The 25,482-nt window shown below is 37.7% G+C and overlaps 1 protein-coding gene across 5 annotated transcripts; it reads left to right on the top strand.

The window, feature by feature from the left end:
* Window positions 1-1,962: 1,962 nt before the first annotated feature.
* Window positions 1,963-25,413, top strand: gpr4 (G protein-coupled receptor 4). Of its 5 annotated transcripts, XM_057351153.1 has the most exons (4): window positions 1,963-2,610; window positions 3,538-3,650; window positions 22,801-24,166; window positions 24,309-25,413. In XM_057351153.1, exons 3-4 carry the CDS (start codon window positions 23,159-23,161, stop codon window positions 24,441-24,443), a joined length of 1,143 nt encoding a protein of 380 aa, XP_057207136.1. In that variant the 5' UTR covers window positions 1,963-2,610; window positions 3,538-3,650; window positions 22,801-23,158; the 3' UTR covers window positions 24,444-25,413. The 5 variants fall into 5 exon arrangements, with proteins under 5 accessions (XP_057207136.1, XP_057207134.1, XP_057207138.1 ...); XM_057351151.1 differs by lacking the exon at window positions 1,963-2,610 and having other exon boundaries at window positions 3,380-3,650; XM_057351155.1 differs by lacking the exon at window positions 1,963-2,610 and having other exon boundaries at window positions 3,382-3,650; window positions 22,801-24,161.
* The last annotated feature ends 69 nt before the right edge of the window (window positions 25,414-25,482 follow it).

The raw sequence follows: 25,482 nt of genomic DNA, 5'->3' as shown, positions 1-25,482 counted from the left end.
ATTGACTACCATAGAAAGAATTATTGTATATTTTTTGTTCTGTTGAATACAAAATATGATATTTTGAAGAATTTAGTTCTGGGGTACCTTCGACAAGTATTTTAATGGTAGTCAATGGTGCCCCAGAAATATTTTGCTAACATTCTTCCAAATATCTATCTGTGTGTTCTACAGAGAACAAAGACATTTACAAAGGTTTGAAACTATCCCTTTAAATAGTCGCAAAACAGCTTCTTTTAACCTCTGAAATAAATGTTTATCTAATTTAAAATGGTGGCCTTAGCAAAATATCAAGCAGCACATTGCAGATCCTTCTTTTATAAATGTTTTCGTCTGCAATATAAAATTGATTTCTCCAAGAAAGGTCCTGCCTGAGGGGTAGTGTTAATCATAAAATGGATAAAGATAAACTTGAACTTGATTGGGTTATCAAAATAACAGAATTTCCGTTTCTCATGTATATGAGTTTTTCCTGAGGTTGCCATGTAATTTAACAGCATACATGCAAAGGAATCTAATGTAAGAGGACTTCTAATGGAGTCTCTTTGTTTGAAACCCACAGTAATTCTGCGCTTTTTCCTTCTCCACAGCAAGAGTGGTGGTCACTTCCATTACAATTTTTACGACTGTTCCGCTAAAAAAGAGGCTGTTTTCCCATTCCAGTTTTCTTCATGCTGTGTATCAATAAAGGGAAAAGGAAGTTGTTTTCTTCACATCACAGTATGCCCTGATATACAGTATCTTAAACATTTGGCTTATCTCCCGGTTCTATTTTGGTATTCTAAATTCTATTTGGTATTTGGTATTCTATTTCTATTTCATGTGCAGAATATATGCCACCATTTTACAATGCTATTATAAATAAACATTTACATAATTAGAGCATCTCAACAGATATCCAAGCTTTGTAGCCAGTCAGACTCCAGTGTGACCTGACATTCCATCCTCGTCTCATTCCAAAGCCACAGTTTTCAGCTGTCTGAAAAGTGACAGAATAGAAAATAAGCAAAACTGTCCACTGGGATTGCAAGTCAACGGGGGAGGGGGGGTTCTGGTTGGGGGGGCTTGATGAATTTGTCCCAGATGTCCTTAAACAGTGCGAGACACCAACCTAATGCAAGTGTGTAATGCACTTTCTGACCACCTCACAGATAAGAATTCCCATTCCCAGCAGTCTATTCCCAAAACTGATTTATATCTGATGTACAAGATTTGCAGATGCATCAGTTCTGCATCTGTAATGCAAATCCTCCCCATGCTGTTTCTGACTTCCATTATAGCCGACTGTATCTGCTCTGACTTATGGCTCGGACTCACCAGACATATTTTATGGGTCTGACACTGGGGGTTGATAATGGTGTAATGGAACCGATACGCAGCATTCCCTGGGACAGAACATCAGCGCTGATTAATTTTACACTGTATATACTGTAGTATGTGATACTATCTCATCTCTTTGACTTAAATCTAAAATGTCATTGATATACAGTACAGTATCATAAATAATAAAGTTTTGGGAAAAATCATGCTTTTCTGGGTTATATGAAACACGTATTGCACCTGCTTCATATGCAAACAAAAACCACATGACATATTAGTTTTAAGAGAGCTTTTTTTTCAGTTTTTCCATAATCGAATAATTTACTTTAGTGATTTTAAAGGGGGAAAAGTGCTAGGTATTCTCAGAAACAGTTTGTTATTGTGGCTGCTGGAAACAACCAAATAGACATACCTTAGGGAATTTAAAGAATTACCATACAGACCATTTACAGCCTTGCATTTTAACAGCTACAGTACTTGAGACTAAGCGTGTATCAAGATTAGAGCACTGTTGTCCACAGAAAACAACAACTGAAGCTATAGGCTAATTTGAAAACCATCTTTCTTACTGCAGTTTTAATTCTAAATGTGAATTTATGTTTTATTGATCTGTATATTTACTAATAGGTTCGAGCAGGAAAGTGCAGATGTTCAGGCTAGAGTAGTAACCCTATTTTATTTTTATCTTAAGCTACAATTGTTAATTCTGTTGCTCTTATCTCCTTGGAGATTTACTGGCTATGTTTATCAGGCTTGTTTGCATTGCATTTGACACATTCCATTTGTCACAGAAGGTTGGCTTGACGTAGCACTGTCTCATTGCAAAGTTATTGTGACCTATTGAAAGTGTGAATTATGGAAGATGTACTGCAGTCGTGGCTGGCCTGATGCAATGTTCCTTGGACTTTCAAATGCCAAATCCCAGATCAAGAGCAAAAGAGAAATGCAAAACGGTTCTCAAAAGTGATGTTTTACTTGAGGTTGCTCGTAAGCATGCAATCTCAAGTGATTGGAAAGTGAAAAGTGTTTTCAAGACTGATGTAGAACACACGTCCTCTGAGTGATGCGTTCTTTGTTCATCAAACAATCAAACTGCTTTTATGCAGCTTTTTTTTACGGTGTTGATTTTTTTACCTGGCGCTACCTACCTCTAATCATGTTTTCAGAAAGAGAGTGCAGTTAGGAAAAGCCTAGCATGAGTTTTAATGGACTCTAATGGGCTCGCTAGGCCCCGGGGAAAAACCATTGTGATGGAGACAGTACATGAAGAAGATTCAATCCATCTTAAAGGTAAGTTCGGTTTTAAGAGATTTCAGATATAATGTAAGCAGCTGAAAACCATTGTTGTCACTGTATTTATATGCGTTATTGTGTCACACACAGTGTAAAGTGATAAAGTGATAGTTCACCCAAAAAGGAAAATTCTGTCATAATTTACTCACACTCTTGTCATTTCAAACCAGCAGAACACAAAATAAGGTATTTAAAAAAAATTTGGTCACCAAACAATGGCGGTACCCATTCACTTCTATTGTATAGACACAAAACCAATGCAATCCAATGGGTGTTGTTTGGTTACCAACATTCTTCAAAATATCTTCTTTTGTGTTCTGCGGAAGAAAGAAAGCCAGGTTTGAAATGACAAGAGGGTGAGTAAATGATGACAGTTTAATGTTTGTGTGAACTATCCCTTTAATATAGGCTAGCTAGTTTCCAGCACTGGTACATTATAGATGAGTGTAACAATAAATATGTGATTAAGAGTTTTTTTGTATTATTCCTTTCGAGAAAGACATAGAGGCATGAGAAAAATGCCCTTAACATTGCGAGTATTATTAAACAGTAAATATATACAAAAGGCAATCTGCCCAATAAAAAAAACCTGTAGTTACTGTATTAAAACATAAATGTCGAATATTTATTTTGTCATGTATAGTGAATCAACTCAAACGGATGAAATTATACGATAATTACGATAAAACAACTCATCCAGTTCGTATTACCCTGTCCCGACTTTCCGTCTCAATGTTGTAATGGGACGGTCAGTGTTGCATAGCATTCGATTACGTCACACATCTCCGTAACCTCGAGCTGCACACTGTCAATTTGCGCTGTGTAACTTCGCAAGTATCTGTGCCTGTCCGCCGGTGTGATGTGAACTACATGAAGGACATTTGACGCTACTGTGAACAGTGCCGCCTTTCGATGTCTCTCCAGATCCTCATTCAAACAAGGGAAACGGGCGTTTTTGTAAGGTTACCGCTGCGGTTTGAAGATACAGACTGTCTGTCATACCATCACAGAATGAGCGAGGATGGACACGCAGTAATGTGAGTATCACTTGTGTGCTTTTTTACGCATCAATAATACTTCGCCTTTCATAATACTAAACAAGATGTCTTTTACTGTACTTTATTTGACATCACATCTGTGTACTTCGTTTTAAAACTAAGGAGAAATTTTGCACCAAACGTGAACTTTTGCCTTGTTGCCACATCACGGTGTCAGTTCTGTCAGATTTGTTAAGGCAACCAATTGTGAAGTAAAACTAATGCATATACGTTAGTTTTTTTTTGCAGTGGATACTAAGGAAACTGCGTTTTAAATATTTTTAAGGAGTCGTGGTTTTTACAAGGAAGCATAACTGTAAAGGACAGCAGTAAGTTAGTAGTAATGGCTTATGTATTAATGCAATTAGTTTAATGGTTGAGTGCGTGTTCTTTCCACTCAATTTCTCTGTTGAACATGTGGTTTACGGTGTTTTAAGCAATAATGTGACAAGCTTTAAATAGCCTCTGGCTATTCTTACAACATATGTTACGTTTTGGATAATGTTTTACTCAAAATCCTCTTAGGAAAATGAACCATGGTTTTACTATAGTAAACGTTTACTAGCCATGCGTTTTTGGCATATTGAGTAATATTTGTACAGTACCATATCATGGCTACTATAGTGAAACCATGGTACGTTTGTGCGTAAAAACAAATAAAACAAAAACTTTGGTTACCACAGTTAAACATGGATCATTTCTGTGAGAGTAATCAGTAATAGAATGCCTCTGTTTGCAAACAGACTTTGTATATCCATTTTTGGCAGCGAGTTACAAAAATATTCATGAATCCAATACTAAAGTAGTTAGGTTTCCTATTTCAATTCAATAGCTGGTATATGTAATCCAATATAAATTCAATACAGTGGCTTTGCATGTAAGCCTAGCTCTTGCGTGTCTTGTCCACTCCTCTTAGGCACAACTTGTGGCTAATTTCGTTTCTCACATCGTATCTGGTCTCATGTAGTGTGGGTGATCTTTTAGAGGCAAAAGGCCAGTGTGGCACGTGAAGCGCTTTTCTGGAATGTTCCCTCGTGCTTTAGCCTGATATGGCTTCTTTCTCCTGGTTGTGTTAGGAAACAAACGCACCATTTAATCAGTCCTTTTGAGCAAACAGTAATTGCCCTCGTGGGGATGCGAGATAAGAACTAACATTAAAAGCATGACGAGCAGAGGAGAGTAATGGTGTTGCGAACCAATGAGATGTCTTCTCCAATGCCACCCGCCTGAAGTAATAAGGGTGTTTTGCCTGGCTAATGTCTGGTTTGGGCACTGGATTGTGTGAGGAGAGCTATAACCCAACAGCTTGGTTGCTCCACAAGTGGCTGTTTTCTAATGTACTAATGAACTCATGCCATTTAAGCGTATAATTAAATATGTGGAGTAATTTGTAGTTTTGAAACATCTATGGTAGATCTTATTACAGCCACATGAAAATGACGATGGATTTATTTGCATTGGATGCTCTTGCGTGTGGTCAATCTTGTATCACCCGGCTACAATAGGGAACAGAACAGTGCCTCCTCTTTTGCCAATATAAAGTGCATGGCACGCTAGGCGTATTGGTTGGTATTGAGTGTTTAATCTGGTAAGCAATCTGACTCCTACAGTACATCAGCAGGAATATGCCATGCCATATATCAAGCCGTATCATGTAACACCATCAGACACATGTCTACTGTATCTTGCATACCTATCTCACTTCTCAGAATCGCTTCTTTTTTTTCTTTTTTTTGAGTTTTTGAATGGAATGGCTGGATCTGTAGGAGGGCAATTCGAGTGTAATGAATATGATGTGTCAAAACTTCAAAAACATCAATTTTCCTAAACCCCAGTTGAGAGTCCAGATATTAGAAAAATGTTGGTCACACATTTCTATTTAAAGGAACAGTTCACCCAAAAATAAAAATCCTGTCATCATTTACTCACCCTCGGGTTATTCCGAATCTTACTGTATTTGTTCTGATGAACACAGAGAAAGATATTTGGACGAATGCTTGCAACCAAACAGTTCTTGGCCACCATTGACTACCATAGGAAAAATGCTTTATAAATGTCTTTGTTCTGTTGAACACAAAAGAAGATATTTTGAAGAATGTAGGAAAGCAAACAGTTCTGGGGCACTTTTATCTACAGTACCATTGTCATATTTCCTACTGTGGTAGTCAATGGTGGCCAAGAACTGTTTGGTTACAAGCATTCTTCCAAATATCTTTCCCTGTGTTCATCAGGGAGAAAAATGATACGGATTTGAAACAACTCGAGGGTGAGTAAATGATGACAGAACTTTTATCTTTGGGTGAACTGTGTATGGATGTGACAAAAAATGACCTGTTTTTGATTTTTGAATTTGACATTGTAGGAGCTCTGTGTAAAATGCCCAAACCAGAAGCAATAATACTTAACAAATGGAGAAGGGATGACTCTTCATAAAACATAAAACAGTTATTTGATTTTAATTTTAAATGTGCCCATTTATGAGGAATATGGACCATTATGGATTTGACAATTCTGAAAGCAGCACTTACTGCCTATTGGAAAAACATGCTTTTAAAATTTCTATAACCTTTTTTTATTATTGAAGTGACCTTGCATGGGTATTTCAAGCTGTTATTATGGTCAAAACCTAAAAAAAATGGTAAAGTTAACATTTGCGTGGAATTTACTGTCCTACCATGTCAAATTAGGTGTGTAAAAAGTGAAAAAACCAGCAATGCATCAGGTCTTTGATAAAGCACTTTGCTGTTTGTTTCTCTCAACAGTGTAACTCAACCCATTCTGTGCTGGCTATAAGAGGCAGCCTCTTGGGGTCCCCTGGACAAAAGCATTAGCTTTTAGTGAAGCTGCCGGTGTGGCCACTTGTGGTAGTATTGATGTGCAAGAATGAAATAGGAGGATGGGATTAGGTCATTGTGAATATTTCAGAACGGCGCTGTTATTTTGGCTCTCATCAGATTTTCATAGAGAATGGAGTGGGACCTGCAGGAGACAAGGATGCTGTTTCCTGTGGCCCATCTTTGGACCCTGATATAAATGAGGCGGGGTAGCCATACACGTTTTAAACTTATTCGAGCTGTTGTAACCGTTTTGAACTCAAGGGATAAGGGAAAAAAATCCTGAATTCTTTATTATGCACACATACACACAGCAAATGTAAACATTCACAGAGACACAAAATGAAACTGCTTAACCTTTGAATTTCATGAAAAATGAACCTCTGTGTTAATGTCATACTGACAGTAAACATCAGTGTATCAGGGCTTCATTAAAATACACTTATGAGTCTTCTATAGGTCATCAGATTTTCCTCATCCATATTTAATCATTATTGACTTGCGTATTTCTTTATCATGCTTTTCCACTTTTTACTGCATCCTTACCACACAAAGCTATAAGTGAACTTCAGTGTCACATTAACATGCTCCTCGACTCTGGATATGTCTCTAATGAAGTTTACTTTACAAAAATGGCCCAAACACAGGTGCCAGCAATTTTCTCCCGTACGTGAAATTGCTACCAAATTACAGCCTGTCAAAACAATTGTGGATGAAATAAAACAATAGAAGATGTGCACCAGATGCCCCAGATAAATGTGGAGGTGGTTTCCTCTGAGCAGCATTAATAAACAAAACAAGCGTAATAAATGTTAAAATCCTCTCTCGTTCCCTCTACTTACACACTACTGTAGGGATGTAACAAAATGATCTATATCATGTTATCATAATCGCAAAATTGTCTCAATATTATCGTGGTCACATGACTGTATGAAACGATAGGTATTCCGGGCCTAACATAAAGTTAGAAACAATAATAGATGTTACCTTTGTCAAGGTCCATCTGGTGCAATTATTTTATTAAAAGGATTTTTAAGTCATTTGACCCGTCTCATACTATAACTCATACCTCTAAGCAACAGTTAGGATTAGAAGATAAAGAAAAGAGGATGCTTATGCACTCTAAAAAAAGGCTGGGTTAAAACAACCCAATTTGGGTTATTTTGGTAACCCAACGCTGGGTCAAATATGGACAAACCCAGCGTTGGGTTATTTTAACCCAGCCGGTTGGGTTAAATCTTTGACCCAACATGCTGGGTTGTTTTATTTAACTCAACTATTGCTTAAAAATTACATTGCCGGTTTAAAACAACAGCGAAATATTTGAAAATAATAAAATCACACAGAATTACTAGAAGCAACAGTAAGAATCAAAAGTTGAAGTTTTATTAAGGATCGAAATGCAAGACAAAAGGAATTCATAAAAAGCATGCAATATTTTAATGTTCGATGAACAAAACAGAACATCAAAAAAATAAACAACATCAATAAATTACATTAGTTTAGATTTTAACATATACATTTAACAAGGTTATTAAAGTGGCACAAGTAAATATAAATAGTTCGACAACTTTCCACTTCATAAACTCATAACTTTTTAGAAAATATACAGTTAACAAAGTGGCACGAGTAAAATGCTTTAGGGCAATTCCAGCGTTATGGATGTGACATAAAAACACTCAGAGAATGTATTTGTTACCAATATACTGAACCATTTGTTTATATTTTACTAAACCTTTGTTGGTAGAACTGCACTTATATGATCAAATATCAGTCTATGCACAAGTTTTCTATTTAAAGAAAGGGAAATAAACACGCGTTTGGATGTGAAAAAAGGACACCGTTTTCGGGAGGCGACAAACTTTGTAGGATTTCTGTGAATTAAAATGTACAAACAATACCTTAACTTGAAGAGAGACCTCACATGGGTATTTGAACCACTAAATGTTGATATCGGTGCAGCTAGTACAGTAAAAACCTTTGGTAAAAATGTTATTTTCTCATGGTATTGGTTGACATTTGCAAGGAATGTAGTAGTCTGAGAACTTTCCTCTTCATATGAACTCACAAAACAGTTTAAAGAGCGTTAGTTGTTTTGGTTCCAGTACTGCTTGACCTGACATATCCACGGAGCAGTCTTACTGAAGAGGATCTATCTTTTCCTGGGAGTTAGTAGACAACAGTGTGGTGTGCACTTCGGGAAGTGGATGTCCAGCAGGAGGGTTTCTTTATCAATTTGTTCATCTATAAAGAAAAGAGACAAGAAGAGAAGAATGTAAGAAAACTGGCCTACCCAGAGCACAAAGGGTTATAATTAACATAGAAAGAAATACATTTGCATTTTACCAAAATAAAGTTTACCTTTAAGCTTGGTATCAGGGCATCGAAGTTCCATTCCTCTTTCTCCTGAACAGAATTATCCATTATTATATCCATTATTATTAGCTGTTATTCTGCACCCTGTCAGTGGGGAAAAAAGAAAAGTGGCAGAGGCTGTGATAGGGCTCTAGTACAGAAAGTTAAATATAGACTTAAAAAAAAAAATATTACAAACGTTAACACAACACTTAAACTAATTCGACTAACTCGGGAACACGTAGAATAATAAGACCAATGATTGATCGTTTCATATACCCAAAATTAATTATATCGCACGGTTAACCACTATACGAGGCAGCGGCATATTCCCGAAGCACTGGCCGAGATAAAGCTGCTCTCAGCGGAGCCACGAGTGCTGAACGACCGCTGACAGCCTGAAGCTCACATCTCCGACAGCGTCTTAACAAATTCTCAAAGAGGCGCTATGTTTATTTAAATCGCGTATTTAAGGTCTCGCGTGTTGACCTCAAACTAATATAGATGCGTACCGAACTAAATGACTCACAAATCACAAATTTCAGAGCAAATGTAGACCATAAAGGACGTTTTAATTATTCAAAAGCTGTAAGTTATAACAACGTGGGCATTCAGACTAACGTTAGCTAACCAAAGCTAACGAAGCTAGATGGTACTTTTCAAACCTAATGTGAACCGCCGAATTTTGCATACTTATGCATTTTCTGATGTACAGTAATAGTTTTATAGATTAAAAACTCTCAAACATACCGTTTTTCTCCGAATAACAGCTGTCTTTGCTTTTTCCTGAGGTGATTCAAAATGCCCGCGAAGGTAGAGTTTGTCTGAGACGTCGAGGAGGGGGAGGGGTTTACTCTCTGAACTGTCACTCAATTGGACCCAACCGGTAACCCAACGATTGGGTTACACAAAAAAACTACCCAACACTGAGAAAATAACCCAACAAAATGACCCAACAGGCTCAACCCAGCGGTTGGGTTAAAAAAACAACCCGGCATTTTTTAGAGTGTGGCACGTTTACAAGTCATCATTTGAAACATCGTAATAAATATCATACCGTGGGTGTTATACCGAGGTATTACCGTGCCGTGAGATTTTGATATTGTTACATCCCTACACTACTTCCCTTTGTGTGTGTCTGAAGAAAGCATAGTCATTTTGATACCCGTTCGCAATTCAGGACGGAGGTGATTGGTTTTTGTGACCCTGCCTAAAGCAGCAGGCCAGTTTAAGCCGAATTAAACCTCACCAATAAAACTCTCGACTGGGGATTTGAGTGGAAAATGTGGCACTTTTATTGAAGTCATTAATTCCCCTCGCAGGACGCCTACCCTGGTCTCTCTAGAGACATATGGCCGCCTCTCCACTGGACCATAAAACACAGTTAGGAAAGGATTAAATACCTGCCCTGAATCAATACCAAGGGAGACAGGCAGTTCTTAGCTCACCTGCCATGGTCAGACTGCTATGTGAATACGGTGTACTGATATAATGGACCTTTCCCTGTAAAGCACATTGCCTCTCTCAGAAACGTTTATCTGTTTCTGTCTGATATCTGTTTGTTCAGAACAAATAAGAGGATACAAATGGTTACAAAATCAGATTTTGTCAGGTGTGGATTAATTTAAAGATTGAGTATCATGCTATGTCCTGCATTCAGACTTCTTTACACTGTTAAACATGCTGGCTTCTCATGCTTAACATGGTCAACTTGTTAAAAAACGAGTTGGACGTATGACTTAGTATTTCTGTACTTGATACACTCCCCCAGCACTCCGACGTGTTTCAGAAAGTTTTTTTCTAATTCTGCATCCCAGTGTCGTCACAGGGATCCTATTCCTTTTATTTGCCAAAAGCATGGCAAGGCGAAAGAGCCCACCCACGAGCCAACCGACGAGTGAGACCCGCTTACCATCAAGGTTATATGCGCTGCGTCAAGATGGGCTCGTTACTCTTGCGATAGTGAAGTTTAGGTGTGTCTGATTGTTCACAGCATTTCAGTGATGGATGTTATATAAACGGTGGATATAACGCTGGATTTGGAGATCGTTGAAACTGATAGATGCTAAAGTGCTAAAAGATGCCGGACATGAACTGCACGCGGTAAGTCATACGTCTGTGTTTTGTTGGCAATCGGCGTGTACGTGCATAATGAACAAAACACGAAGGGATGATGTGTTGCTTGCTCGTGCTGTAGTTCCTTCCCACTCTCCCAACTAGTCCCACCTCTAGCAGCTCGTGGTTTCCAGGAAATAATCGTACAGCTGTATCTCTCTTTTATAAATTTGATCAAACTAAATACTTTTCGAAGATACGACGTATGCAATACTACTGTATAGGCACTCAAGATTACATATAAGTAAATAAAGTAAGTAATAAGTAATAAATAATGGTTGTATTTTGCGCGGGTATAGCAGATCGGATTTATATCTCTTTAGCTAAGACACATTTATGTGTCCAAGTGCCCTCTTGGGATATTAATCCTGGCGGTGGAAAGCAAATGAAACGTGCCTTCCGAGGCGTTATCTCTGCATTCCCGGGACATCCGTGACATCTGAAAGGATGTTTTCTGCCGCCGGTCTAACTGTCAACAGGCTCCAGACTGTCCCCACAACACGTAAACATGTTACTTTATTAAATAAAAACTAGCCAAGCTTTGGATTGAGGTAGGCCTGCTATATTTATTTGATAAAAAAACTTTCTTGCCGGTTCTTCGGTGTTTTTTTTTTTGTAATAATTTTCTTGCCTGTTTACTTTATGCTTTGGATTTAGATTATTTTAGTTTTTCTCCATTGTCCAAAACGCTGCAGGTTCGTGAAAATGTGATAATATGTGAATGCAGGTGCTGTTGTTGATATATTCGTTATGCTGCTGTTTGCATGTTAAATTAAATCTGTGAATTTTTGGGGGGTATTTTTAACGCCTCGTCAACTGTAGCTGTGTCTCATTTCGAAGTCTGCGTCCTCCGGATGTCGCATGCGAAGGCATTTGCGGCCGACAAACGCGACCTCCGGAGGACGCAGCCTTCAAAATGAGACGCAGCGTGTGTTTTTATTTAATTCCAATTTAATATAAAAATCTTATCAGTTAACGATTAATGTTCGGATAACAAGCGTCGGTTCTCGGTTAAGGAAATTAACCGAAATGAGCATCCCTAGTCCAGTGTTTTTTGGAGGATCTATTAACAGAAATGCAATATAATATACATAACTATGTCTTCAGAGGTGTATAAAGACCTTAAATAATAAAGTCTTATGTTTTTATTACCTTAGAATGAGCTATTTCTATCTACGTACATACACCGCGGGTCTGCTTAGAATTCGCCATGTTGTTTCTACAGTAGCCCTAAATGGACAAACTGCTCTACAGAGCGCGATTCATAAACATGTTATGTCCTTCGGTAAAGAAGCGAAAAGGTGACGACATCTAAATCCTGTGTCAGCCACTGTATTGCTTTGAAAGGGGAAGGTGAGAATGAAAGCCGTTGGTTGCAATTTCTCAACCTCACTGCTAGATGCCGCTAAAATCTCCACATTGCTCTTTTAACTACAGTTTTAGTTTTAAGTGGTTTGGTTTGACAACCGGACAAGCTGGAATACAATTTAAAGGGACATCATTTGTTTAACCTTATCTTAAACTCACATGAGTTTCTTCTCTTAATTTAACTTAAAAGTTCTTCATAATATTCAGTCTACTCTTGCCTTTAGAGGCTCTATCAAGCTCAAAAAAGGATTTAAAAAAATGCTATAAAATGGCCTAACAGGTGCGCTATAACTCTTCTGCGCTATAAAGTCTTTGTTTGACATCACGTTTGACAGTTTGATACGCTTTTAATTGTGCGACTTCGGCACTCCAGCAGTACCTTTATGGTACTTTAATAGTACTTATTGAAGCCCGAGAGCCTCTAGACACTTTCTGTCTTCTTATTTTGTTTTGGACAAACTGTTCCTTTATTAATACAATAATTTTGTCTAAAAGATGGTAAGGAGAACAATCCCCTCGGATGGAGACGGTGAGGTTGTGTCCTGCCTAGCTACCTGCGTATTCATCATGCTGAGCAGTTTGAAGGCCAATTGAATTAGTTCCCTTTCAGTTGCCCAATGTTCTCATGATAAAAGCCTCGGCTGTTTGAACAGCCAGGTGCATCCTGGTAGTAAAAAAAGTTTAGTTGTGCGACTGCAGCACTACCATCACGCTAAAACCAACGTGTGACGCTTAAAGAAGCCAGGTTTAAAAGAAAATGAGCATAATGGGTAACTGGTATGACGACAACAGCTCTTTTGTACTGTTATAGCGGACTGAGCAATGCTGTAAGTCTATAATTACATTTGTCTTTGTGTGATTGTGGTTTTTCTACTAAACTGTCACTGTCAGCGAGATGTCTGGCTATCATCAGTGTTGTATGCAGGAGGGTTTTTAGGTTCATGCTTGCTTAATGCTTATTTAAAAAGCTTTTCTTATTTGTTCCGTTCACGTTTGGCTGTTATTTAGCCTTTGTTTCATGGTTGGCGTATCAGGAAACATGTAAATAGCAGGTGCAAAAGCAGATCCACATTACAAAATATCATATGATTGAATGTCTTCTCTCTGTGCTTTTGTGCGTAGTTTACAAACTAACATCATATTGCTTTGTGTATGCATGTCTTACAGAAGTAAGTGTTGATTTTTACAACACTAATAGTAAAAATCATACCCAGAAGCACAAAGATGAGATATTTAAGTGGCATAAGTGAAAAAAGAAACTTGCATCAGCGTTAAAAATGAAGGAGAAACTGGTTGGATAGCAGCAGGGGAAAAGTGTCAGATCTCACCAGTCGACATTCTAGAAACAGCAGTTAACCACAGGACTTGACCTCCATTCTTGCTGTATACTCTCGGGTTGGACAAAGGCATGAACATGCTATAAGAGCAATGAGTGCAGTTGTTCTGACACAGTGTCCTTCAGGAGAGGACACATGTACTGCTTTCTCTGGATTTTAAACATTTATTATTATGCTTTTTACACTATATTTACTAAGCATACATGGTTAATGGTTATTGACCAATGTTGGTCATCTCAAAATACCAAATAGGGTGATTAATAATTTGTTGATTTGATCAATAAATCACTTATATTTATCTTGCAATGCCTCAATTACTTCTGCTTATACTTAAAGAGTACATATTACGAGACCATGTAAATTACATTTCATGCGGTGTGTAATGTTGCCGTGTGTGAATGTAAGCAGTCTTCCAAGTTGTAAATCCGTAGGTGAATGAATAACAAAATTATTCCCTGCTTTCCAGTTCGCCTACTTATACTATGCCCTAATAGTAGGTACTGTTTTTGTGTTGGAATAGTTGGTACTTTTGAGTGCATGACAAAAGAGATTGCACACACTGCGACATAATAACAGGAAGCGGAAGTGGCCGTTGTTGCCTAGACAACATTGTGGCCAATAACTATCAAACACATCAAAATACAGCTCTTCTTTCCATTAAGGTATTTATTCATTTCGTATGTAATGTTTACTGTATACTAACATTTGTTAATTTAGTGACGCATCAGTTATATAATTTATTAATGCAGTGGAGCATCACTAAACTCCGCCTACTCACAGTGAATTGTGGGTGATATCAGCCGTTAGAGTGTGCATCTTCTACACTTCGAATTCCTACCTGAAGTAGTAGACCATCCTGGAATCTTTGGAATACTATTTTCAACATACTACGATTTGACATACAAATTCTACTTTCGAATACTATTTAGGATGGATTGGAAAGCAGGGTTTGGCTTGGAAAAAGGGAGTCGACTCTGAATAACGCAAACGAGTCGTGCCCTAGTCTGATTCGCGAACCGCTGTGGCTTTACGTCACTACATATAGTCCCCGCCTACGTTTTGCTCGGACTGCCCACGAAAACTTCACTCTTCTCCCCCAAATACTGTAGCTCGTGAGCCTCATTCGCGGTAGACCAATCACAGCAGACTAGACCATCTGACCAATCAGATCAGAGTAGGCTGGCGGAAAGCAGAGCCATTGAGAGAGAGAGAGTTGTGCCAACTCCGTTGGCTCCAATGGAACAGTTTTTTCACAGCAATGGAGGCTCTCAATAGTTCCCGGAAGTTACTAGTAACGCATGGAGCTGCGACTAAACAGACCAACTGAGGTAAACTTTTAACCCATTTAAAGACGAAAGCCATTTAATGAATAAAAAATGAAAGAAATAAAGCATTTAAAGAGAAAACATAACTTCCTGGCACTATCTGAAGGCTCCATAAATCACGTGACGCTCCAGCGTTTTGGACTTCTGTTGGCAGAACTCTCTCTCTCAATGGCTCTGGCGGAAAGGAGGGGATTAGACGTATGATTCGCCGAACGAATCATTTGAGAGTCAGTAAAGAAGTAAGGTAAGAAAAACTGCCTATTATAACAAAATAATAGTGTTTTTACACCTTGCATGTATACATAAACTTATTGTACACTACATAAACCAAAATAGGACCTTAAAAGTCAAGTAATATTCACTCTGTTTTGTTGGCAGCTGATGTTTTTTGTCAGAATGAAATATATTTGCTATAAAATAAAAGCTAGGTGTACTGTATGTTCTAATAGTTATGAGGACTTTTAAAATATTTAGTATGTATACATATTTGTTATTTATTAAATACTGTCATGGAAAGGTTGAGATTTCTGAAAGAAGCTCTTTTGTTGATGAGTATAAATTTCTAAAAAGGTTCAGGAACTATTTGGAAACAGTCAGCCTACGCAAAACTTTACTTCACAATTTAAAGGGTGTTTTCAGGTGTTTCTTTATGCCTCTATTGCACTGAACATATCAAATAAACATTTTGAGACCAAGGGGATACGTATCAACATACATTCACAGAAAAGCGAATGTGATTGTTTCACTATGCAAGTATTAATGAAACAATTTCTTTTGCTGTTTTGAAGACTTTTTTTGATTAATGGCTGGAATACACTACAAGACTTTTTAGACATAATACACTTGCAAACTTTTTGAAAGTTTCAGATAGAAACACACTAACTGATCAAATCTGCAGACTGGCACAGACTTTTAAAATCCTTAATAAGACAGCTAAAAGAATTAGCCTGTAATTTTAAGAAGTTATTATTTAAGAGACAGTGGGTTTGTATTTTTTTAATGACGCGATTAAGTTAGATTTGATATACTCTAAACAGTGTCTCATCATCTTGTGATGACAGATTTCTAGCTCACTATTTTAAATGACTTGATAGTTTTGAACATTATGTGGAACAGTCGGAAGAAAGACAGGAGAGAAACATATACGATCAGAAAATGAAGGTGCACCCCAGTAAACACAGAACGTTCCCCTAACATTAGTTTTTGGTTCCCTTTCGGTTATTTTTGGGAACCAAAAAATAACATTCTAAGAACGTTATTTTCAGGTTTTATTTTTTGCAACCAGATAATAACGTTTTTTTAATAACCAGAAAATAACTTACAGTTACAGTAAGATATATTCTTGTAGGGTTTATTTATGCACAGTTACTTTACATGACAAAAATGGCATGTACATGTAAAGTAGTCTGTGATCTATAAAGTAAAAAAACAGCCTCATATACAGTATATCATCACTATACACCTATAAACTATGATCCATTGTGAGTTTTATTAGGCTTTTATAGTAAAATTCCTTGCCAATTACATCTGTCCTTTTGTCCTTCCCCTGAACATTTGCTCTCATGGTAATGAACCCTGTTTGACCCCGGGTGTGTGTTGGTGCCCATGAGTTCTGCCAGGCATGGTTGTGCTATCCTTGATCCGATCTGTCCCTAATGAGTGAATAAATTAATAATCAGTCATCTCTATTTTAGATTCAGCCTTTTTTGAATGCCTCTCTCTCTTTGTCTCCCCCCAGTCTCTCTTTGTCTTTCTACATTTCTTTCATTATGGAGTTAGCGTCTCTCATCACCTTCTGATTGGAAAGCTGCCTGCTCTACTCTTCAAATATTATATTTGTTATTGTGAGGGGTCTGTGATAACACATGGGTCTTTCCCATCAGACCAGAAGGGGGGGGTTAGATAAGGGCGTTGTTAGGGACGCATTATGTTTACACTCATTATGTAGCGTGACCCTATAGGGCAAACCAAAGGGACAACTGTCACAAAATATGAAGTGGTTAATAGTTCAGATACAATCCATCTGGGGGAGTTAAACCTCATTTGTTCCCTTTTAAGTAACGCTTATGCACTGAAACATGCAAGTAATGGAAGTTGTGTTTGTGTTAGAAGGTATTTCCGCATATGCATTGTTGTAAGAATGCACGTTGTTACTTTGCAAAACCATCACATTTTTTCTTTGAACTTGACAATAACAACATTTGTCATTTTAAGAGCCATTGGCTTAGGAGTTCAGGTCATGCAGGGGTCAAGTGTAAAAACGAAAGTCTTCCTTTTCCAGTTTATTTTCCCTGCGCGTACATGTCGTACTGACTTTACACATAAGAAAGCATGTTACACTTAACAATTTGAAAATCACATTGAGATGATGGATAACAAAGCTGACATTTTGAGTTTTTGTAGGAAAAAGGCTCGTTTGATTGACAGTGACCCCATCATCGACTTCCTCAGAACATGGTAACATTTCACAAGAGGTGATTATCACTTACCGCTGTTTAACATTTTTTTGTTGACGGCCCACCAATAAATGTGGCTTGTGAAACATACTGTATTCCCATTAATCAGTATGTCATAATAAATGAGAAACAATTGTCATTAAACAGGTTCTGTATGTTCAGTATCTTTGACATTATTGCATAATCTTTGCCTACAAATCCTGCTTTTGGGTTTGGCAATTGTTCTTGGCCAGTATTCTGGTCTTGAACCAAGCTAAAGTTCAGAAGTACAACCCATAAGTGATTGTAAGAGTGACTAAAAAGTGTGACCACTGGTCGAATTTTCTTTTCTTTTAGTTGTTCTGTTTATATAGGTTTCAATTTTGGGTAAACAATTGCTTTAAATTGAGCCAACATGATACGATTATGTAGTACACAACTTTTTTTTGACGTAAACCTGTACAATTTTCGCTTCAGTTCAATGTTGTGTTTCTCCTGGGTAACACAGCAGTTTGTCCGTTTAAGGCTACTGTAGAAACAACATGGCGTACATGTAAGGGGACCTGCCAGCCCAGTCTCATGAATTGCGTATAAATAACACGCGGGTTGCATTATCGTGAAATACGTACGCCAAAGTTGAATTTTGCGTGCATAAATACGCCTATTTTTGCGTGCATATGATACGCCAATTTAGCGCGCATGCATATTAAATGGAAATTTGTCTTATTAACCTGTCCCCTAACCCAAACCATAAACCTAATGTTAGCGTGTGTGCATATTATAACCTCTACCCAAACCCTAAACCTAACAGTATTATTTTAATTATTTCAGTGTTTCCTCTTCGTGTACGTTTCAAAATGGCTGCTCTCCAGCGAGGTGCACGCAAACATTGGCGTATCATATGCACGCAAAATCGAACTTTGGCGTACGTATTTCACGATAATGCAACAGCGTGTTATTTATACGCAATTCATGAGATCGGGTTGGACCTGCGGCGTATGTAGATAGAAATGGCTCATTCTAAGGTAATAAAAACATGGCGCTTCATTATGTAAGGTCTTTATACACCTCTGAACACATGGTTATGTAAATTATATTGCATTTCTGTCAATAGATCCTCCAAAAAATTACACACTGGACCTTTAACACCTGTTTTTTTTTTGCTTTTCTCTTTCAACATCTTTGACCAAGCTTTACAGCCTTAACCACATTTACTAATGAGAAACACAAGGAAGGGTAAGAACTTGAGATCTGTGAAAACAGATGACCATTACGTTATAAGGGAAGCTTATAGCACTTTCAGACCACAATGCAGCAGGTTTGCCAGACAAATAAGTGCTCTCACAAAAAGGACTCGGTCTGTAGAGGCTCGTACTTGCAAAGTACTGCAACGTGAAAAATAATTTAGGCAGTCATTTGATCAAAACCAATGATTGGATATAGGCCTACTGGTGAGTTTTTAGCATAGGCATGTGTATCTTACCAATAGAAACTTATGTGTCTTTTTATTCATTTTATTTGATAACCCTTTTTTTACCATTTGTCTAGTTACTTGATTTTTGAATTGATTTTCATTGTGGTCTTCAATGTGACCCATCTGTATCTAATGACTAAAATAGATCTCAGATCTCTTTGTGCTTCAAATTGTTAATATTAAAATGTGTCATATCGATGGGCCCTGATTATTTATGCAATCATTTTCAGGATTATTGAAGATAGAATTCAACATCTGAAACTGTGATTTTTATCTCTGCCTCCCTATAAAGGTTACTGATAGGCCTTCATACACAGTAATACATTATGTTACCAAAAAGAGGCCAGATATGTTTACTTAAAAGATCTGCGATATCGCACAGTTGAAAATGTACACAAACCACGTTTTTGATCTGAGACGTTATGTGTTGTCACAGCCAGCTCCATTCCCCTTCACTTTTTTTAATCTCCTAACCCAAACGAAAATGAAGTCGGGTTGACAACTTTCCAGCGGTTTACATTCCATCATCTGTAAGTCTCTTTAGCCTGTAGTGCTTTCAATCTTTCTGTATTAAAGGGTACATTGTTATCTGCCACTGCGAGATATTGATATTGGAGCAGAATGACAGATTGGATTAGGGCAGCGAATATGAGGCCCGTGTTGGTATATCAGTCACCATTACCGGTCCCAGACAGATCAGTGTGGACCACTGCTGTTATCTCATATTTCCCACTGCTTGGAAAAACATTAAACTCATAAGCAATGTCTTCAAAATAGTGACACACTAAGGAAGTGCTCGGTCACTGTGGTGTATCAGGTGATTTTGTATGTGTTACTGGTTTTGACTGAGCTCACTGGTGGTGCTTGTGAGATTAACTATTTGTAGGATAAAAGCATCTGCTAAATAAATAATTGTAAATGATGGTGGGTGACCAGAATGATAAAGTGTTGGTTTTACCACAATGCAAGTCAAAATGTGTTTGCATTTATTTTGTTCTACAGGTCATTTTATTGACACTACATGTGCATTTTGATTTAAAATGTACCACCGTATTTGTCCTGTGTATCATGAACCATAATCTGAATAGTACAAGGTGTTGGTGAGGTTTTAATGGATGTGAAAGTTCATTTGTAAACGCATGCAAATATTTATTTTTGTGATAATTAATCCCCAAGAAGTCCTTTCATTGCCCTTTTACATTAAGTTGTCCTCATTACTTACTCAGTACAAAAAAAATATGCTTTTCATGGAAAACATTGAACCTTAAGTTTAATCAGAAATGTGAGTAATTTTCTGCTGAATTTCAGTATAATAATGTAATTTAGAGGAAAGCAATCTGGTTTAGGGTTTTGATTTGCTGTTCATTATCCCCAGAGCGTGAATCATGTTTAGTCATTTCTCCACATTGTTCAGCGGCTTCCTTTGAAGTTTCATTGACGCTGACTAACTTTGAAGGCATAAAATGTGTTGCAGTTACTTTAAAGGGCCAATGTGTACTGTGAGGAGCACAGTGTCAAAATTGTATTGTTAACAGTAGGGATGTAACGATTCACTCAGCTCACGATGCGATGCGATTCACGATTCTGATCTCACGATGCGATTTATTCACGATTTACTCACGATTTATTTTTATAAAATGAGTTGAAACAAATTAGAAATGAACAACGTCCCTTGCATTATTTCTTAAATGCTTCACGTTTCTTTGTATGATAAAATAATGTTTTATTTCAAATAACAAAACTAAACTGCAATTTTATAACAAATTAATAATAGAAAAAGTCTCTTTAATATAAACAAACTAATACTGTATGTGCATTTCTTGGATTTTTTTGCATTTAAAAAATATCAGCATCCACGTTTAGGTTTGCAGTGAAAATAGCGGCCCCTGCTGTTCAAAAAATGTATTGCGATTCAGTTCAAGCCTCAACCGATTTGAATCCTCGCTCATTATAACCGATTTTCAACCGGCTCACGGTGAATCGTTACATCCCTAGTTAACAGTGCAGTGTGTAATTTTTTTGGAGGCTCTATTGACAGAAATGCAGTATAATATATATAACTATGTGTTCAGAGGCGTATCAAGACCTTACATAATGAAGCGTTATTTTTTTTTTACCTTAGAATGAGCTATTTCTATCTACATATACCGCGGGTCCCCTTACATGAAATTCGGCATGTTGTTCCTACAGTAGCCCTAAATGGACAAACTGCTCTACAGAGCGTTTCATAAATATGTTATCTGTGTCAGTCACCATAGTGCTTTGAATGTGAGGGGTGGAGTGAGCCGTTGGTTGCAATTCGTAACCTCACCACTAGATGTCGCTAAATTTCATACTCTGGACACATATGGATGTTCAGAGTCATGCATGTCATGTCTCTCATTTCTCATCTCTTCTGCACAGCATCTTTCCAAGTTTCTCGGAGATCTATAAACAGTCCCAAGCAAACCGCAAACTTGGTTTCACTCCAGGCACTGAAGCTTTGCTGCATCACTCTGGTTTAATAACAACTTGTTATACTTGTGCACAGTAGCTCTATATGTGACTAATGATGTGCCAAATGATGTGGAAAGTATTGTGGATGTATTTATGTTATGATTAAGTACAGGTTTAAACTGTATCAGCCACTTGTACCAAGATTACATTTCATAAATGCCGTACCATATATTACAATATTTCATTAGTTTTAAGTAATTCAGTATAAACACTTTATACTGTTACTGCTACCTGTTACAAAATAATGTGTTTATTAAATTTCCTTTAGGGTGTTTGATCTGTCTTTAAACTGAAGTATAAATCAACGTTCAAGTATCAAGTTCAAGTATAATTATTAAACGTTTTTGTTTGTAAAATTTTCAGATTTTTATAAAAATTCTCAACTTAAATATTTTTGTTAAAGGGATTCTGTCATTATTTACGCACCTTCAAGTTGTTCCAAATCTGTATAAATGTCTTTGTTTTGATGAACACAGAGAAAGATATTTGGAAGAATGCTTATAACCAAACAGATCTCAACACCCATTCATAGTACTCCCATAGTAGGAAAAATTACTTTATCTTTTTTTTCTGTTGAACACAAAAGAAGACATTTTGAAGAATGTAGGACAGCAAACAGTTCTGGGGCATTTTTGACTACAAACAAACTTTGTTTTGAGAACAAAGAAGCAATTTTTCCTACTATGGTAGTCAATGGGGGGCAAAATCTGTCTGGTTATAAGCATTCTTCCAAATATCTTTCTCTGTGTTCATCAGAACACATAAATTTATACAGATTTGGAACAACTCCAAGGTGAGTAAATGATGACAGAATTTTCATTTTTGGGTGACGTATCCCTTTAATATGATGTAAAGTTCTCGTTTATCTTTTTCAAGATTTTAAGTTAACAGAATAGAACAGGAAAAAATGGATCTTCCCACAGACTAAGCACAGGCTCTACAATGGTAACCACAAAACTCAAAAATATAACAAAGTGTCCTAAATCTCACTGATAAATGAACTTTAAACACTAACAGGTCTTTCTCTTTACTGAGAAACACATAAAATAACATGTAATTTAAATAATACTCTCCTAATGCAGTCTCATGCAAAGCATGCTGGAAACTGGAAATCCTCTTTAACACAACACAAGTTATTGGTTTCCAGTAGTCCCAACTTGAATGGATTAACTTTGATTATCGAACATGAAAAAAATAAAAAAGTGTTGAATTAACTGGACAAGGTGCAAAATCCTTTTTTTTCTGTGTAAATACAAACACACTCTCTAATTGACATTGTATCACAGAATATGTGGTAAATTGGACATTTCTCAACATTACCAAATATTGTAAATTCTAAAGCATGCTACTCAATGGATCTCCTAAACCTCACTAGAAACTCACAAAATCCCTTTTTTTTGTCTTTTTACAGATGGATGTTGCTGGACACACCATGCGACCTTCAGAGAAAGTGATGGTAAAAGAGCGCTTACTAAAACCACTCCATGGTGATCATTTCACAAGGATTAATGACACGTTCTCCATCTAGCCTCTTTTTTATTTGCTGTTCTGACCATGAATGTATGGTTTATAGACTAACCATGAAATATCGTAGAGGCATGTGACACAACAGACCCACCATGCTAGACCAAAGTGGGTTACAGCGTAACTGTCACAGTAAAGCCAGAATGAAGCCTCTCGACTCTGTAGGCTTGAATATGGCTTGAACTGGAGCCAGCAGCTCAGCCAATTCTGATGATTATATAAGTCTCTGAGGAAGCAAAGAGACCATGTGTAACATCTCAACCTCGTGCAATGTCGACTCGAACATAGACCAGTTTTTCCAGCCAGCGCTGTATATAATAGTCATCGTACTTGGCTTCCCCACCAACTGCATGGCCCTGTGGGCCGCGTACATGCAGGTGAAACAGAAAAATGAGCTGGGTATTTACTTGATGAACCTCTCCGTGGCCGACATCTTGTATATAGCCACTTTGCCACTTTGGATAGACTATTTCGTGCATCACGACAACTGGATTCACGGCCAGGTGTCTTGCAAGCTCTTCGGTTTCATTTTCTACACCAACATTTACGTCAGCATCGCCTTCCTTTGTTGCATTTCCGTGGACCGTTACTTGGCCGTGGCTCATCCGCTTAAATTTTCCAAAGTCCGTCGGGTCAAAACAGCCTTGCTGGTCAGCGTCGTTGTCTGGGTAACGGAAATCGTGGCTAACTCCGCCCCTCTCTTCCATGACGAACTTTTTAAGGACCGCTTTAACCATACCTTCTGCTTTGAGAAGTACCCCATGCAGGACTGGGTGGCCGGTATGAACCTTTACCGCACTTTTCTGGGGTTCCTCATGCCTTGGGGGGTGATGCTGGCTGCGTACAGAGGTATCCTGAGAGCCGTGCGCAGTAACGTCTCCACTGAGAGACAAGAGAAGGCCAAAATCAAGAGGCTGGCCCTCAGTTTAATCCTCATTGTGCTCCTCTGCTTTGCTCCCTACCATGTGCTCCTGTTGTGGCGTAGTGTGCTGTTTCTCAGCAATCCCTGCGACTGTGGTGCAGAGGAGGACTTGTTCGGTGCGTATCATGTGACTCTTGCGCTCACCAGTCTCAACTGCGTGGCAGACCCCATCCTCTACTGCTTTGTCAATGAGGGGGCCCGTAACGACGTGGGCCGGGCTCTGACCACCCTCTTGGGTTTGTTCCATCGAAATCAAACGGATGCACTGATGGGGACATCCATCACCGTGGAGACGCCCCTAGCGTTGAAGAAGCCTGACTTCTATGGTGAGGTAAAGGCTAATGGCTACAAAACCGACATTGAGGTGCTTAAGGACGAGTGCCTTCAAATGACCATTCTCAGTGTTAAAAAGTGTAATGAAATATAGATTTAAAGAGATAATTCACCTGAAAATTACTTTCTTTCTCCTGCAGAACACAAACAAAGATATTTTGAAGAATGTTGTTAACCAAACAACATTGGACCCCATTGACTTCCATTGTATGGACACAAAACCACTGAGACATTTCTCAGAATATCTTCTTTTGTTTTATTTATGTTTTAAATGACGTGAAGGGTGAACAATCCCTTTAACGTACAGATGCCCAAAACGTATTTGAACATATAAGCCAAAAAAACTGTTGGAATTGTGTCATACACAAAATATCAAACAAAGTGTTCTGCAAACAAATTATGCTTAACTTTTCCCCAGAATCAGTGTATTTAGACATGTTTACATTTACTTTTAACCAACATTTGCATTTTAGTTCTCTAGCAAGTAACCACTGGTTTAGTTTATTATGTATAGACAGTTCCTAAAGTCTTAATTCTTAATTTGTGCCAGGTGTCTTTAAATAAATGGCAATTGGTTGGATATTTTGTTATTTAATGCATAGTCATACAGTACTCTTAAATGTGGACATAGTGTAAATGCTATTTCGGGCCACTACATTATATGTGAAGGTGCACTTTCACAAGTACGACAGCTATGTACACCTCATGTTTTTTTCCTGAAACACTGTCTATGATAAAACCCGATCTGTCTTTTCCTGAGGATGAGGATGAATCAATATCCGCAAAACGCTGATGTCAATTTCCCTTCTCCTCTTAAATGTTTTCTATGTACAAGCATGTCTGCCATTTGTGTGTGTCATTTTAGATTTTACAGGAAGTATATTCTGCCACAACTGTTTATTGTAAGTTCAGTTATTTATTTTCCAGCCATCACAGTCGACACAAATACCGACCAGGTGTGACTGTTGTAGCGTTATGATATATAAAATTCTCCCTATACACTGTATAAAGCCTTCATTAGTAGACATACATGTTTCTCTCAACTGTCTCATGTTCGATTTAATCCTCTCTGTTCAGTGATCCACAAACACCCCAAAATGGAAAGTGTTTCCAAACAATGGGCTTTGCAGTTGTTTACATTTGTCTTCAGCAGTTCTCCATGTTCCAGCCTAGCAAACTGTAAATTCTGAATGTCAACAAAGTGCAATGTAATGAAATGATTGTTATGCCAAAATAAAGTCAATGATGTCATTTCTTCTGTTGTGTTTACTGATATTTTCGAGCTGCTGGTAAGCAGGTGTTTTAAAGGAAGCA

This window comes from Triplophysa rosa, linkage group LG14 (genome assembly GCF_024868665.1).
Source record: "Triplophysa rosa linkage group LG14, Trosa_1v2, whole genome shotgun sequence".
Lineage (NCBI taxonomy): Eukaryota > Metazoa > Chordata > Actinopteri > Cypriniformes > Nemacheilidae > Triplophysa > Triplophysa rosa.
This window is presented reverse-complemented; position numbering and strand designations above follow the sequence as displayed.